Source organism: Diadema setosum, chromosome 3 (assembly GCF_964275005.1).
Source record: "Diadema setosum chromosome 3, eeDiaSeto1, whole genome shotgun sequence".
Classification (NCBI taxonomy): domain Eukaryota; kingdom Metazoa; phylum Echinodermata; class Echinoidea; order Diadematoida; family Diadematidae; genus Diadema; species Diadema setosum.
Window position 1 is genome coordinate 27,961,004 of NC_092687.1, and position 17,401 is coordinate 27,978,404.

General features: G+C 39.6%; 1 protein-coding gene across 1 annotated transcript; it reads right to left on the reverse strand.

Moving 5' to 3' along the window:
• Positions 1-206: 206 nt before the first annotated feature.
• LOC140246748 (uncharacterized) lies at positions 207-2,681 on the reverse strand. Its single transcript, XM_072326086.1, has 2 exons — positions 2,648-2,681; positions 207-688 (listed from the first exon to the last, which is right to left on the reverse strand). Exons 1-2 carry the CDS (start codon positions 2,679-2,681, stop codon positions 207-209), a joined length of 516 nt encoding a protein of 171 aa, XP_072182187.1.
• Positions 2,682-17,401: the final 14,720 nt, after the last annotated feature.

Consider the following 17,401-nt stretch of genomic DNA (forward strand, 5'->3'; position numbering starts at 1 on the left):
AGTAGGGTGGCGAGTTGTCTTGCTGTATTGTAGCTTTGAGATCCTCGGGTGGCTATGATGGGGCGGAGGGGAGTGAGAGGCTTGTGAATCTTGGGTTGGCCGAAGAGGATGGGGCAGGAGGCAGAGGAAGAGCGAAGCTGGAAATACAGAGGTTTGGGTAGTACGTCGGATCGATGAAGGGATAGAAGTTTCTGGTTGATTCTTCTTTAGGCGGCGGGGGTGGGGTCTCTCTTTAGTTTGGAGTAGGTCTTGGGGTCATCGATTAGGTCTTGAATCTTCTTGTCGTAGTCTTGTTTGTCCATGACGACAGTGGCGTTGTCTTTGTAAGCTTGTAGGATGTGGATGGTCTTGTTGTGTCGGAGGTCCTTGATGGCTGCGCGTTCTTCTTTGGTGATGTTGGGCTTGGGGGGTTTGGCGTCGGAGAGAGCTTGGGCGACTTTGAGTCGGATGTTGTCAGCTGCTGCCTTCGTGAGGAAACGGAGTTTGGGTTCAACCTGTTGGATGATCTCGGAGAAAGGGACTTTCTTTGGAGCTACGGCGAAGTTCAGGCCCAGGGATAGGCCGTTGCGTTCTGTGTCGGAGAGATGATGCTGGCCTAGGTTGATGACTGTGTCCTTCGTCGCTGGGGGTGCTGGTCGGTTGTTGTTACCACCTCCCGCTACAACCTCCGCCCACTCACACGCCGCCCCTGACACGTACCATCCATGCCCCCCTCCCCCACGTCCGCATACCCACCGCCACGTACTACCCCCAGCTTACCCCCACGTCCGCACACACACCACCGCCGCACTGCTCTGCAGACACGCATCGCCAACTCCCGCAACGTACTACCCTTCATCCCACCCACACGTCCGCATACATCACCGCCGCCACGCCGGCGTCACTCACGTCCGCATCCCGCCTATTCAACCCCGCGCATCTCCTGCTTTGTGAGCTCAGCGATTCGCTGAGTTCACTTAAAGCCATCAAATCACAACCGTACGACGACAACTTCATCACTGAAATCAGGACAATTGTCACTCGTCTAGAATATAAAGGCACGGACATCTCACTCGAATGGATTCCGTCACACTGTGGAATTCACGGCAATGAAGCCGCTGATTCCCGAGCTAAAGAAGCCTTGACGAAACCTATCGAAATCTACAATGACCTTAGTTTTTCAGAGATAAAGTCAGTCCTTGTAACTAAATATAAAACAGAATGGCAAAGTAAGTGGAATAACTCAACCTCCTTTTTAAAAACCATCCAATCATCTGTAAATCTTCAGCCTTTCACATGTCATCTTTCCAGACAACATGAAATGATTATACACAGGTTGAGAATGGGCTGTCTCGGCCTTAACTATGATTTAGCAAAAATAGCAAAACACCACACAGGAAACTGTCCCTATTGCCCCACTCCTGAAACAGTTAAACATTTTCTAATAGAATGCCCGAAATATACAATAGAAAGAGCCATGTTAATGGCAGAAACCAACACAAATCGTGACTCTGATATCATTAAACTTTTAGCGTCTCAAAATCGAAATATTCAAAATTCCATAATCACATTTGTGTACAGGACAAATCGTTTGAGTCAAGGATAAGTTTGACGAACATTAAAGATTATAATGTAGTATTTTCATAATGAAGTGTAAAGTAGAAAATTTATTTTGTAAAATGTGTAAAACAGTGAATAATTGATATTATGTGAATGTGTGTTTGTATGATCTCAGATGTATACATGAGTAGGTATGTGTGTGTGTATACAGGCATATACACACATGCATATTATATTATATGCCGCAGTATATTAGTATTTGGAAGATTAGTGTAGATGTTTTATTATACATGAGAATATGTTGAAGGTATAGGCCTACCACCAGTGCACCTGTCCACAAATGTTCGCTACATACATATTTAAAAAAAAAAGATAAATAAAATGAATATATTTGGATTTGGATTATATGTGACCGTGCACCTCAAAACGAACATAAAGTCGCACACACTGATTTTGCGTGAGGACTGAAAATAAGTGAAATGGGTCAACCTAGCCGAACTTGACTTTTTCATATTTTCTGAAAGAGTGGGTCTTCTTTTACATTGTGCTAAAATTTGGTATCATAAAACGGGCAGGAAAGTGTGTTTTTCTAGCAGTTTATCTCGAACATTTTTGGTAGAATAGTGTGATCAGGTGTGTCTTTAGAATCCCTTTTTCATTTCTGAAAAACCTTGTCCACACTCTTCACTTTCAACTCTTATAACTTTTGAAAGGATAGTGCTACTGCTTTGAAAGTTGGCATTGATTATGGACAGAACGTGTTAATGAGGAATGCTTAATTTCAGTTTAATCTGATAATCCCTTCATTGTTGTTACTCTGGTGGTTTACTTCCTGTTTTTTGTCCTATTCATCGCACAGCCAGCACAGTTTGGTAAAGATTAAGCGCTTGAATAGACACTGTACTTCAGAGCCTCTTTTCTCAGTTCACACTTTTCCTGAGTTTGTGCTTTTTTTCCAATATTTAGATAGGTGAAGAGAGTCCATTTGATTTGAGTTATACATCATTTTAAAGCTTAAAGTCTGCTCTTTCAGAATATAGTCTAACTAAAAATTCATGTCTGGCGACTTTTTGTTTGTTTTGAGGTGCAGAGTCACATATCGGAATACTGTTCTCCACACGCTCAGGCATGACGGTCGCCATCATCTTTCTCGAGTTACCTAGGGCGCACGCCTGAGAAGCCTGCGAAACGCACTTCGCCGGGTTGGTAAGACAGAACCGAGGGTGGCAACGTGGCCGTTTTGACTGAGCGAGGATAACAATAAAATTTTTATAATTAAAATAAAGATATGGTTGGAAATAAAACAAATATGGATATTATGAAAGAATTTGAATTTGTTAAGAAGTATTGATAATTAGTCTATAGGGAAACATATATATTATATAGTCTGGCAAAAATAGTCAAAATTATGACTGATTGCCATTAAACCTAAAACAACAACAACAAATTTCTCTCACTCCTGAGGACGGACAGTCAACTGTCCGAAACGTTGAGTCTCCTCTTACTCTCCTATATTTCCTTGGTTCTATACTTCCTTGGTTCACAGTCCTTTTCAGGACTACACTCATTCCAGAAAGAATACTCTTACTCAATTCTCACCTCTCGTCCAACTTTTCTTTCTATCCTTCTCCTGTCACTTCAACAGTCCTTCTCAGGACTATACATACATGGTGAACCGCAAACCAAGTGTATCTAAAGTAACAACTTGTTATATGAACACTTCCCGTCCTGGCGACATGGGGTTTTTAGGGTTACATCAAACTTCGGATCGTATTTCTAATATTATCCCGGACGTCCCAATAGCTTTATTGGTATTTATTTTACAGGTCCGACCTCTCAGATGAATTTAAGCAAAAAAAAAAAAAAAAATGATTTCTGAGGGACAAAATATCGATTTCAACTGTATAAACATACTGGCGACACGAAAATCGCAGTTTTGCACGCTTTATCGGAGAATGGCCCTCATGTAAACAAATGACGTGTATCTAAATTTCATTTGGAAATGTAAAAGTTACATTGTACTTAATTTGTTTATATGTGACCGTGCACAGTCCTCAAAACGAACATAAAGTCGCACACACTGATTTTGCGTGAGGACTGAAAATAAGTGAAATAGGTCAACCTAGCCGAACTTTTTCATATTTTCTGAAAGAGCGGGTCTTCTTTTACATTATGCTAAAATTTAGTATCATAAAACGGGCAGGAAAGTGTGTGTTTTTTTAAGCAGTTTGTCTTGAACATTTTTGGTAGGATAGTGCGATTAGCTGTGTCTTTAGAATCCCTTTTTCATTTCTGAAAAACCTTGTCCACACTCTTCACTTTCAACTCTAATAACTTTTTTAGAAAATAAGGCTCCTGCTTTGAAAGTTAGCATTAATTATGGACAGAATGTGCTAATGAGGCATGCTCAATTTCACTTTAATTTGATAATTCCTTCATTGTTGTTACTCTGGTGGTTTACTTCCTGTCTTTTTGTCCCATTCATCGCACAGCCAGCACGGTTTGGTAAAGATTAAGCGCCATGCCGTCAATCCCTCGTTTGAGGCGAGTCCCCAACCCCAGTTACCCAAAGTGGGGTGCGTATATTTGTCGTTTGGGAGTTGGGAGTCGAAGTACTTGTCCATTGCAAATAAACTTTCTGCTCAGGCGTGACAAACCTGGAGGCCAAGCCAGGGTTTGATGACTCCAGCAGCTGTCGTATTACGTAAGAGCATGATAAGGATATCTGCCTGTGGCAGACCATTCAAAGTGAACTCAATTTTCTCTATCCTTTCTAAAGTTTTCAATTTTATATTCTATTGAGAAATTCTATGGTCATCCATTTTACATTTCGAACGAAAAAAAATTGACCCGTAAATAACGAAAATACAGGAATAAGAAGGAGAGCATTGCCAGTTTGCCGGTGCTGACAATGTGCTATTTGGCAGTGAGTTACAACGGGGAGGTGAGACTACCTCCCTGGTTACAATCAGCCTGCTGACTGGATCATTGAGAAAGAGAGAGAGAGGGAGAGAGAGAGAGAGAGGGGGAGAGCGAGGGGAGAGAGGGAGGGAGAGGGGGGGGGGGGAGAGATGGGGGAGGGAGAAGGTGAGAGCAAAATGGAATGACAATAGTTCCGGTCACTACAGTACAGGCATGCTCTGTCTGCATACGCTGAATGTCTACACTCACACACACACACACGTACACACACACACGCACCATGGAGCTACATGGCCCATGCCAAAACCAAAACAATCTCCTCCTCTCGCGGTGCCCCCCCCCCCCCCCTCCTGTGGCGCTGTGGCGATGACTGATGCTTAGATTAGGCCAGGGTCAAGAAACAGGTGTCTTATATCTTTGACTTTAAGTCATTGATTGCCAAGATATGCACTGGCATTATTTACTGGGGTGTAGCCTCTTCAAACGAGAGATTTGCGTCATGGCTTGAATAGAGACTATACTTCAGAGCCTCTTTTCTCAGTTCACACTTTTCCTGAGTTTGTTCTTTCTTTCCAATATTTAGATAAGTTAGGAGAGTCCATTTGATTTTAGTTATACATCATTTTAAAGCTTAAAGTCTGCTCTTTAAGAATATGGTCTTAACTAAAAATTCATGTCTGGCGACTTTTAGTTTGTTTTGAGGTGCAGGGTCACATATGAAAATGTCATATTATATGCTTTGGCCGGAAATGAAATAAAAATGAAATGAAATGAAAGTTTTAATATGATGTATAACTCAAATCAAATGGACTCTCCTAACCGATCTAAATATTGGAAAGAAAGCACACACTCCAGAAAAGTGTGAACTGAGAAAAGAGGCTCTGAAGCACAGGTTCTATTCAAGCGTTTAATCTTCAATAAGCCGTGCTACCTGTGCAATGAATGAGACAAAAAAAGGGGGATGAAAACCACCGGTTTAGCCACAATGAAGGGATTATCAAATGAAACTAAAATTGAGCATGCTCTATTAGCTCCTTCTGTCCATGATAAATGCCAACTTTCAAAGCAGTAGCATCGTCCTTTCTAAAGTTATTAGAGTTGAGTGCGAGTGTGTGCAGGTTTTTTTTTTTTTTTTTTTTTTTCCAGAAATGAAAGACACGCCTAATCACACTATTCTAAAAAAAGTGTTCGAGATAAACTGCTAAAAAACACATTTTCCTGTTCATTTTATGATAAAACCAGATATTAGCACAATGTAGAAAAAGATTTCCTCTTTCAGAAAATGTAAAAAAGTCAAGATTGACCAAATTGACCCTTTTCACCTATTTTCAGTCCTCACACAAAATCAGTGCGTGCGACTTTTTGTTCGTTTTGTGATGCACGATCAAAAATTATCATGTGCGCGCGCAAATACACACTTCCTTGAAACCTCACCATGACTTTTTACATGACATGTTTGCATGGATGTAGCCATGTAAGTTATGTGTTGGTATTTCAATGACTATGTTAAGAACGATTTTACCCACCAAAATGTGCTTCGAGGGCGGGCGACAATCCTTGCCGCCAGCCCTCGTCACAAATTGTCGCCAGACGACAATCTTTGACGGGGCGACAATCCTTGACGACAATCCTTGTCGGGGCGACAATCCTTGTCGCAACAAGGTCTCTGTGATTTTTTTTTTTTTTTTCAAAGCAGATATTTCAATTAACTGCCATGCTGACATGAAATTACGATCAAGTAAGTATTTCACCCATGATATTTTCTGAACTAAGGCAAATACATATGAATCAATCATTCTTAAACCACCATTAGTGTAATCGTTACATATTTCATATATATATATATTTTTTTCCTTTGGACTCTGTCTTTACCGCCAATTGAAATGAATTAAAAATTACAAACTATTCAATTCATTAAATAATATATGTAATATCTCAATACTAACAACAACAAAAAAAGATACAAGAGTTGAGGAAAAAGAAGGGATTTGATTACACGCATTTTACCAAACAAACACAAATTTCTCATTCGCCAATATTTATCGGTCTAAACTACTCGTTTTAATTGTTCTTTATAATTTAAACCAAAAATCGATCACAGATTTTATGAAAAGTTTACTTAGAAAGATTTAAATGTAGAAGTATTCCATTTTATTCCATGATTTTGTAAAGAAATATCTTGATATTCTCTCTTAGAGCCTATATCCAAATTCCTTCAGTTTTACTTAAATTGATTTTATATCTGAAGTGTCTAAAAATATTTTAAATATTAAACAGAAATTAAATAGTAAAGAAATTAATAAAAGAAATTAATATTAAAGGAATGTTAGATGAATCTGTTGCCCCATCTACAAAACAAACTGAATCGTTGGCAAATAAAGACATTTTCACTTCATAGTTCTTAAATATCATCCCTTTAACCTGTTCATTCTGACGAACATACCAGGTCAAAATCTCAATATTAAGTAAGAACAAGTATGATGAACTGGACATCCTTAAAATGAACCCACTTGCATTGAAATGCGATAGGTTAAATTCATTTTTATGACGTATGTCAGTCGTGCTCTATACAAAGGCTTTATCATTTCAAAAAAATGAGGGCCAAGGTTAAAGCATTTTAAAGGCAGCCGGTCGTCGCAGGCGATTCGCAGCTCAGTAGAAAAGCACGACAAGCTGCTCCTCCCGTTATTGTACCCCCGTACGTACCGAATGCCGAACACGACGCTACGCAGCGCACCAGCGAAAACCTGATGGGGCACGAGCGCCGTGCGAGCTGTCCACTGTAATTTCAACATGGACGCCCGAATACCTACCGAATGGGGCCGAATGGGTGCATGCACAAAACCGCACAACAGCCATGCGCATGAAAATCTCTCCCGGTCCGCAACACAAGAAGTAGTGAGAGCTGTCGGGTGTACGTACGTACGTATCTGGCTCCAGTCTCTGTTTATATGCACTATGGTGCCAATTCCAGCAATCTAGGCAATAATATTTAAAATGTCTGAAAATATTATATAACAATATCATAAATTATTCATATATTACGTTGTTTAATATTTGGTATTTATAAATATGCTTTGATGAAGAAATATTAAAACTCTAAGCTTCATGTATAGCAAGTTGCAATGCATATGGCCATATGGCAGGTTGTTATGATCTCATCGTGCAATGTTGTCTGCTGCGTCAGCTGCATGTGTTATACGTACAGCTTACAGTACGTTGGGCCGGATCGTAACATAACAAAGTTGATAGAAAGTCGTCGGTACCGGTATGTCAGTATCAATATTGTGTGTGGTATGCGAGTACTGTTTGCAATAAAAAGTGCTGTACTGTTTCGGCTTAGCCTTGGCTTTGGTTTAGTAATGAAACCTCACAATGGAGATCAAACAGCCGTCCAACTCGAGGCAACGTATCTACTTGTTTGACGCTATCGACGAGTGGAGAACGCAGAGAGACGTGTTCTTAGCTGGAGGACAAGTAAGAGACCAGAGGGGGAGGCTTCAGCGTCAGCGTGCCGATGAAAATTTTGCTTTCCACTTGCTGGAGTTGCATGAACAGTTTTGCAGGAATTTTTATTTAGAATGTGCAAATTCGTGTTACGACATGCACGGTGGAATTGTGTTGCCACGGCTTACGCCAATCAAGCAACCCCAGCTGGCCAGGTCAACAACTTCAAGGAATCCAGATCCAGATGATGTGTAAGTAGAAGTCTACACATGAATCAGTGATTGAAGTGGAATGACTTTTTCTAATCTAGTATCAGTAACTTTAGGGCATTTGCGTTTGATCGACAAGTAGGCCTATTTTTCTATGTATAATTCCGCGTTCTCATTTATGTCAAATTATGATAATGCCGTAATTGAAATGACATTTGCTGGGTCAGTTTAATGTCATTAGTCCCATTAAATGAGAAGTTTTTCATATCAATCATGTTATGCAAATTCCCCAAGAATATGATTTAGGATTTGCAAATAAATTTTAAAAAAATGAATAGATCTATCGCAAGCTCCATCATACATGTAGTCTAACCCAATCATGCCAATAGATCTGGTAGAACTCTAACGTTTAAACAGGGGAACTAAAGGTTCAAAGATGATAGATCTAACAATAATAGATTCTAGTTTAGGCCCTACTTCGACTTGAAGGTATGTCAGTTGGTGCACGGCCCCCTTCTATCACGGCCACAGTTACACTGTGCAGTGCAACTGTGGCCGTTGGCCCTGCACGTCGCACGGGCACAGTCGCTTCCCCGTCCTGAATTTACACACGCCAGGGCAAGTATGGTTGGACCTACTACTAATCGACCGCCTAATGTTTATCTGCTTGATAAGAATATTTAACACTGAAATTCACGTAAAAAAAACTTGACCTACGTGATTGAGAAAATCCAGCTCTATCAAATGCCGTTGTTCCGTTTTCGATTCGAAGTTTCAGTGCAAAAATATCGCCGACGAACTTGCGTGGCCTCGTTTCAGCTCCCCGCGGTAAATCGCGTTAATAGGATCGACCGCTGTTTTTGCATTGACAATGCACGCAAACCGAGTTGTATTGAACACCGTGTTGTACGAAGCTTTTCAGAAGCCTTTTAGAAACTTCCATAGACATTACATTGTGCTGTCATTACGATTCGGTGAAAATATTCATTCGAAATTTTGTCCTTGATTAAAACCATTAATGAACAATGAACTATCGCGTTTTCCCACACCATCCTCATCTACATTCAAAGCCAATCCATTTTTATGTGCTTTGCGCGCAGAGAAGTGCGTACTTAAGTGTTCAGTGCGCGAATTATACGCGGTCGGTTTCAATAAGGGTGGTCGATATGTAGTAGGGCTACACAAGACACAGGGTCTCCGACCCAATCGTCCGCGTTCAGAATGGACAACTCGGCGGTAATATCCGCTACCCATGACGATGTGTCATCGTCCATGATGGCCACCCTACCAATATATAATCTGATCTGACGATTACAGTGTAGTTAACGACTGACGACGATCGACGGTGCGATGAAGAGAAGGCGTACACTGTAGTCGTACAAGTATAGGCAGCTAGCTACTATAGCTCATGCAAACATTGCATCACACAGTACATACAGTATACCATACATTCAATTCACATTACACAAAACGTACTAGTACTCCCCGCGCTCAGATCAATCAAGCGAGCAAACGAGATACTATAGCGCGATACATTGCTTTAGGGATGTCTTGCGCACACACACATTTCGCTTCGTAGCAACTTCGGAAGCGAGTTTACGTGCTGCCGCCCGCGGCTGAAATATGTCCATGTATCCTCGCGACTGGGTGTCTTTAAAGTACGAAGCCAAAAAATGACATACACTGTTAAAAGCCTTTTCAATATCAAGTGATATTAAGGCACCTGGAATATCATTAAACTGAGTATATCCAATAATCTCCAGGATTAATAGCACATTATTACCGATATTTCTATCTTTTTGGAAACTAGATTTATCTTGGTGGATGAACCCGTTCATAAACTTTTTCACACGATTTGCTAAACATTTCGCTTAGATCTTATAATCAAAAATGTTTTTGGTCGATAGTTCTTAACTAAAAGTGGGTCTTTATCCTTCTTTGGAAGGAGAGTTATGACACCATTTCTCTGAGACATAGATAACAGCCCACTCTGCCAAAAAAAAAAAAAATATGAATCCAATAACATATAATTAATATCTGACCAAAATACTCTGTAAAATTCAATTGGAAATCTATCAAAACAAGGAGTTTTGTTCATCTTCATGGATTCAATAACATTAAATATCTCTTGTTTTGATATGAAAAGGGATTCACTAAAATTGCTATTCCTCTTCAGAAAGTTTGGTGATAACTACTTTGTCTAATAATATTTATTTAATGTCTTCATTTTGTAATTCTCTCTCAAAAATTGGAATAAAGATTAGAATAAAAAGAGGGAATCTCGTTTAAGAATTCTTGCTGGATCTGATACCATATTACCTTGTGACTCATGAACTCTACTAACAGTTTTCTTTTGCCAGGTTCTGTTTTCTAAATTACACAAGAAAAATATGTTGTACATTTTCTCCTTCTTCTAGCCATCTTGATCTTGATCTTATTATTAAACCGTTAGTTTCTAAATCAAAAACTTTATCAAATTCATCTTCCAGCTCTTCAAACTTTAACAACTGGTGACCGTCATTAGGTGTATCATTATTTAACAAAGATTTCATTTTGCATATTTATATCAAAAAATAATGATCCTTTTCTTTTTCTCTCCTTCTTCTTCCGTGTAGAATACTCAATACAAATTCCAAATAAAGTACATTTTAAAGAGTCCCATAAGGTATTTGGATTACATTCTGAATCTTTATTAAATTGTTTAAATTCCTTTACCTTATCCTTTATCAAATTGATAAAATCAGTATCATGATGTAATTAAGAAACAGTTTAGCTTCCAATATCCTCATCCTCTGAATAACTGGTTATCATTAAACTGGATCAAAGCAACTCAGTGGTCTAACTGGATACCTGGTACCTGTCGAAATAACGCGGCCGCTGGAGTCGGTATACAATATCCCGTCGCTCATTGTAAATTAAAGTGAAGAAAAAAATGAATATCGAACCGATATCATTTTTTCCATTGTCTATTTTTCCTCTTTTTTTTTTTGATATGAAGGAAATTTGATTTTGAGCCAATTTTCGACATTTCATCCCAAGCTGAAACACGGAAAACATGGTTTCAGAGTAAATCCATTATCCTGTGTTTCATTTTCAGTTGAAAACAGGATAATGAAATTTAATTAATCTTTCCTTTAGGATAGCCAACGGGAGACGGGATTTCCACGAAATATTCGATTTTTCGTCACCAGTTGTCCGACCGGTCACTGAATGGTACTTTAATACCCTGATTCTATTAAGCGTAATGTCGGTCTCGTGAGTTTCGTTTGCGTACTTTCGGTCTTGTGAGCCTTTTCTACGAAGTAGTGGTATACACATGGGCGGTATAACTTCTGGGCCTATGTTACTAAATTTAAAGCTCGTGGGATGTATTAACTTAGTGTCAAACTCTTGGACAGTATAACTAGTGGGCTGTTTGATTTGTGGGCTGTACGACTCGAAAGTTTCATAACTTGTGGGCTGTATGACTGGTGGGCTGTATGACTTGTTGTTGTCAGTCTCGTGACTTGCACTCGTACAAACTAGCTGGAGTCCACGAAATATCCTCTCGCCTCTGGACGTCTAATGCTAGCGTAGTACTATTACAGTACAGTAGTAACACTAACAAACAACATTTCATCGGCTCCAGAAGTTGTTTTTTTGTCATACTGAGATATTATTTTATTCTTATGAAAGTAAAAAAAAAAAAAAACAAAAAAAAAAAACGAAAAACGGTAATGTCAAATTTACATTGAAATATACGGCAAAATGTTTACAAAGTATGCTGTGTGCCACAGAATCATGAGAAATGTTGTTATTCAAATCGATCAACTTTGAGAGCAACATTGAACGCTTCACTGGAGATAGGTAGCAGGGTGCTGCTATTTAATCGATATGTCTTTGATGTCAGACATGAGCTGGAGGACAGGCATTACCGTGTCCCATATGTAGTGACTTCAGTGAACGGGGCTATCTAGGATTGCACTGTTTGCCCGCTCACGGGAAGCCCAGCGTGAGAAGAATGTCAACAGGAAATCGCTTTTCCCACACCGCATGAACAGTGAGATTAAGTAGATAATGACCACCTGAGTGAATCTCACAAATTGTGTGAACCAGACTGAAAAATGAGGAAAGACCTATACTCATTGATGGCCACCACAGCCCAGGTAACATGCCCATATGGGTTGCATATGGGCCCAATATGGGTTTGAATATGGGTCCCACATGGGTATGCCCATATGGGACCCCTAGGATTTTGCACCCAAGATTTACATGGGACCCATATGGGCTGTCCCAGATGGCCCATATGAGTTCCCGATGGGGCCCATGTGGGTAATGTATGTGGTAAATATGTGGGCACTATGAGGGTTTTCCCATATGGGCTTTAGCTGGGAAATCATCATGGGTCCCACATGGGTATGCCCATATGGGGCCCCTAGGATTTTGCACCCAAGATTTACATGGGACCCATATGGGCAATCCCAAATGACACATATGGGTTCCTTGTGGGACCCATCTGGGCAACGTATGTGGTAAATATGTGGGCACTGTGTGGGTTATCCCATATGGGCTTTGTGTGGGGTTTCATCATGGGTCCCACATGGGTATGCCCATATGGGGCCCCTAGGATTTTGCACCCAAGATTTACATGGGACCCATATGGGCGATCCCAAATGACACATATGGGTTCCTTGTGGGACCCATCTGGGCAACGTATGTGGTAAACATGTGGGTACTGTGTGGGTTATCCCATATGGGCTTTGTGTGGGGTTTCATCATGGGTCCCACATGGGTATGCCCATACGGGCCCCCTAGGATTTTGCACCCTAGATTTACATGGGACCCATATGGGCAATCCAAAATGACCCATATTGGATCCCAATGGGACCCATCTTGGTAATGTATGTGGTAAATATGTGGGCACCATGTGGGTTTCCCATATGGGCTTCAGATGGGGTTTTAGCATGGGTCCCACATGGGTATGCATATATGGAGCCCCTAGGAATTTGCACCCAATATTTACATGGGACCCATATGGGGGCTCCAAGATAGCACATATAGGTACACCGTGGGTCCCATCTGGGTAACGTGGCTAATATTTTTGCCAACGGTGAGTTTACCATATTGTGAATAGGCCTACCTCATTATGATTAACCACAGCTTGCCCAGCAGCAATGGCAGGAGACACTGGCACACTGAGTTGATGGAAAACTGACATCAAACCTCTGTTATGAGCAGTCCACTTAGCGTGTAGAATGTTTGTTTATTTCTTCGATGAACAGCCCTAGTAAGGTGGCACATCTTCGAAAGCTACCTAAATACCATGTAAACATACTGTATATACACTGTACATCCACCACCACCAATGACCTACACATAGAGAAGTATTGTTCCCCTCAATTCACTCTTGAATGTATGTACTCAATAGATCAAGTATCTTATTCTCAAAGTGGATATATTTGTGCATTGTTCTAATTGAAATCTGTTGTCTTGTGTCCCTCAGCTGAATATAGGCATTCATATAATATTACTTGATAAACAAGCGTAAAAGCTAGAAATGGTGAGATCTTTTTAACAGCTTCTGTAAGGGGAATACCCAAACTAAACGTTGATTGAGTGAATGCAGCAATATGAAAAGAACAGTTCAGTAAGGTTTGAAGAAAATTGCACAATTTTGTCAAAATTTATGCACTTTTGAAATTTAGGTGTTGCCATCTAATTCTCCCTGAACCTGTGCTGCAAACCGCCTTTGTTTTTGTCCATCCAGCTATTTTATTCCACTGTTCTGATTTCTTATTGTGTAGGCCTTAAAATGTATGCTGCGTGAAGTCTTGCTGTGTTTGTCCATCTTTTCTCTTCACCAGATCTGCAATGACAGAGGGAGAAATATAATCATCGAATTACAATCTTCATATAAAATGTGTTACACATGTTTTTCATCAGAAATATTGCTAGATTCAATTATTGAGAGATACAGGCATGCAACATTACATTGTACAGTATTTGAATACATGACTGTATAAAGGAATGCATAGTTACATGGGTTTTAAAAATGGGTTCACCCAGTAGATTCCCATATGGTATGCATATGGGCTTTGCATATTTTACCCATATAGCTTTGCCCAATTTATACCCATATGAAACCCATATGGGCATTTACATACATCTCACCCAGATGGGTTTACCCATTTTGTTCACATGTGTAACCCATATGGACAATTACTTATTTTACCCAGATGGGTTTGCCCAGCTTATTCCCATATGAAACCCATGTAGATATTTACATATCTCACCCAGATGGGTTTGCCCATTTATTTCCCACGCGAAACCCACATGGGCATTCACTTATTTTACCCAGATGGGTATGCCCAGCTCATTCCCATATGAAGCCCATATGGATATTTACATTTATTACCCAGATGGGTTCACCCAGTAGATTCCCATATGGTATGCATATGGGCATTGCATATTTTACCCAGGTAGCTTTGCCCATTTTATACCCATATGAGACCCATATGGGTATTTACATATCTCACCCAGATGGGTCTACCCATTTTTTTCACATGTGTAACCCATATGGGCATTTAACAATCTTACCCAGATGGGTTTGCCCAGTTCATTTCCATTATGATACCCACATGGGCAGTCCCATTAAAAAACCCATATGGGTTATCCCATATGGGTCTGATGCTAAATACATATGGGATTCACCCTAACCCAGATGGCCCACGTGGCCCGGAGTATGCCCATATGGGTCCCATATGGGCATGTTACCTGGGAGGACTGAGAATGACACTGGAGATGTCACACTAAGTACTCTTCGTAGGTCTGAGCGGGAAACAAGGGGATGCACATCAACCCTTTCACACCCCTGCCCCAGCGGTAATGAAAACTCCGTATAGCCTTGTCCAAGATAGATGTGATTAGACACAGTCTACACAGTTCCGCAGTTTCTATGAACGGAGTGTCACTGCACCACCTAACTCCATGAAACTGTAATGTTCATCACGATAATACAAAGCACGTTCATCAAAGATTGTTGCTACCCGATGGGTTGGTGATAACCGCGGGGAAGTCTGCAGTGGTGTGAATTTACGAGGAAAGTAGACAAATATCATAGACAAATGTAAAAGTTGGGGGGGGGATCTGAAAGTTGGGACCGGTAGACACAGGTGTGAGTGTTTTTACTGTACATGAATTGTTTCAGCACCCACTTCGCATGGAGACAACTGGTTGCGCAGAACAATAAGAAAGTGATAAATACTTTGCTTGGGACAAAGGCTGCATTTAAGGGGCTTTATGTAAAGTTGAAAGACAGTGCTTTTGTTGTTTCAAACTCATCAACATTGAATGTAAGTGTCAATGTAACTTTTCATAACAACTCTCCATCCTCTTTAATGCATGTGGCTACGAACTTATATTTGTGATTATATAACCTGGAAATGATCTACCTTTGTGAAGAATAAGGTGGCGATACATCAAATATCAGTAATATATATATATATATATATATATATATATATATACAGTGCGCATCAACAACAAAAAAGGTAATCCAACTTTGGAGGGCTACTATTTCATAATTATCAGCTATTGAGAGCACATTGTTAGTTGTGAGGAAAGAGGAACTCTTCCTCTTTCCATTGATACCTATTTATGTTGATGAATGTCATGCATGACTGAGCACATGAACTTTAAAGACAACAATGACAAATTACACTTTTTCCAAGTTTGTGTGCTACTGTGAAGAAACAATGCATGTCTCACTGCATGGATGAGACCTGTCAATGAAAGTGGCCAAAGAGGCCAGCCTGTACGAATGCAGATTTGTGTTTAGGGTTTGTGTTTAGGGTTTTTTCCTAACCTTTTGGTTCATAACCTTTAAGATGGCCACCTGTTGGATAACTAAAGTCACCCCCACAGAGGTCAACCCACACAATCCATTTTCTCTGTTCATATTCAACACATAGCTCGCAGCGACAAACCATGTCTTGATTGATTGATTGATTGATTGATCAGGTTTATTGCCATCCAAAAAACACACAGACGGGTGAAAAGTCCGAAGACTTATAATTCCCGTTTACAAAACAAATTATACACAAATACGTAAAGATATCTTTTACAATATACAATGCAAAGAATATTATTATCACAAAACAAAGACTGAAATGGGAAACAATCGTTACCAAAAATCTACGAACAAATAAAACAGGCACCCCAACAACCTCATACATTGTAGATTGCACTGTATAATACTATTTGTACACATACGTGTATATACAGTTGTATCTCCATCTATTTTTCCTTAGTTAATATTTCATATCAAAAACAGCCTCTCCTTTTAGTCACATCCAAGGGGAGTGGATACTGTTCAGCGAATTTCAAATAACACAGATTAATCCACAGGTTTGTATCTATCAAAAATATTTCAACTTACACAAAATTTACGTTACCAGGCCCTTGTATTCATCAATAAATACTTTACATTTTAATAAAATAAGGTAATAACCCTACTGATCGTTGAGACCATATATATATATATATATGCACACACACACATACACACACACACACACACATACACACACATTCACTCACTCACTCTTAAAACAGACACACCTTAAGATTATCAAAACAAGCATTCCAAAATAGCCACACACGCATTGCAGATTACACATCCTGAGCTATAGAACAACGAAAAAAAAAAAACATACTCATTGCATTCAAAAACAAAAGTACACAAACAGCACATTATACATTAAATCAAAATAAACAACTTTACCAATATTCAAACCTACCCAACACTATATATTTAAAGTGAGTAAATTATCATCAATCAAAGCTGTGAAGTACATGTACATTGGAAACGCACAATATAACATGTAAATTATCATTCACATTCACATTATACCTTTGAGATTCTCCAAATTCCCCAAATTTCTTACTTACATCTTTGAGTTTTATACCTGCTGAGTAAAATTAAAATTCAAATCCCAAAACTGTGGATGATAATTACCAATACAATAACAAAAACATGTATACACTGCCCAACAAATAAAGATCATTGACCAGTATGGCATTCAGCAGTCGAAATTCACCAAGATTAACAAATCACATTTAACCGGAATCTCTAAGTGATACACTGGTCCTGTTATAAGAACCTGGTGGCCGTACCTGCAAACCATAGAACGTCACATGTACAGCTGTATGACAAAAATTAACGCCCATCAGACAATTATAAATATAAACTAAAGTAGCAGGAACAAGAATGCAAAGCGAAGTGAGATGAAAACGGGCAATATCTA

Coding starts and splice junctions, on each gene's coding strand:
- LOC140246748 (XM_072326086.1), bottom strand. CDS start 2,681: ATGGCGACCGTCATGCCTGAGCGTGTGGAGAACA. Junction 689..2,647: donor GCCTGAGCGTGTGGAGAACA/GTATTCCGATAT, acceptor GGTACGTGTCAG/GGGCGGCGTGTGAGTGGGCG.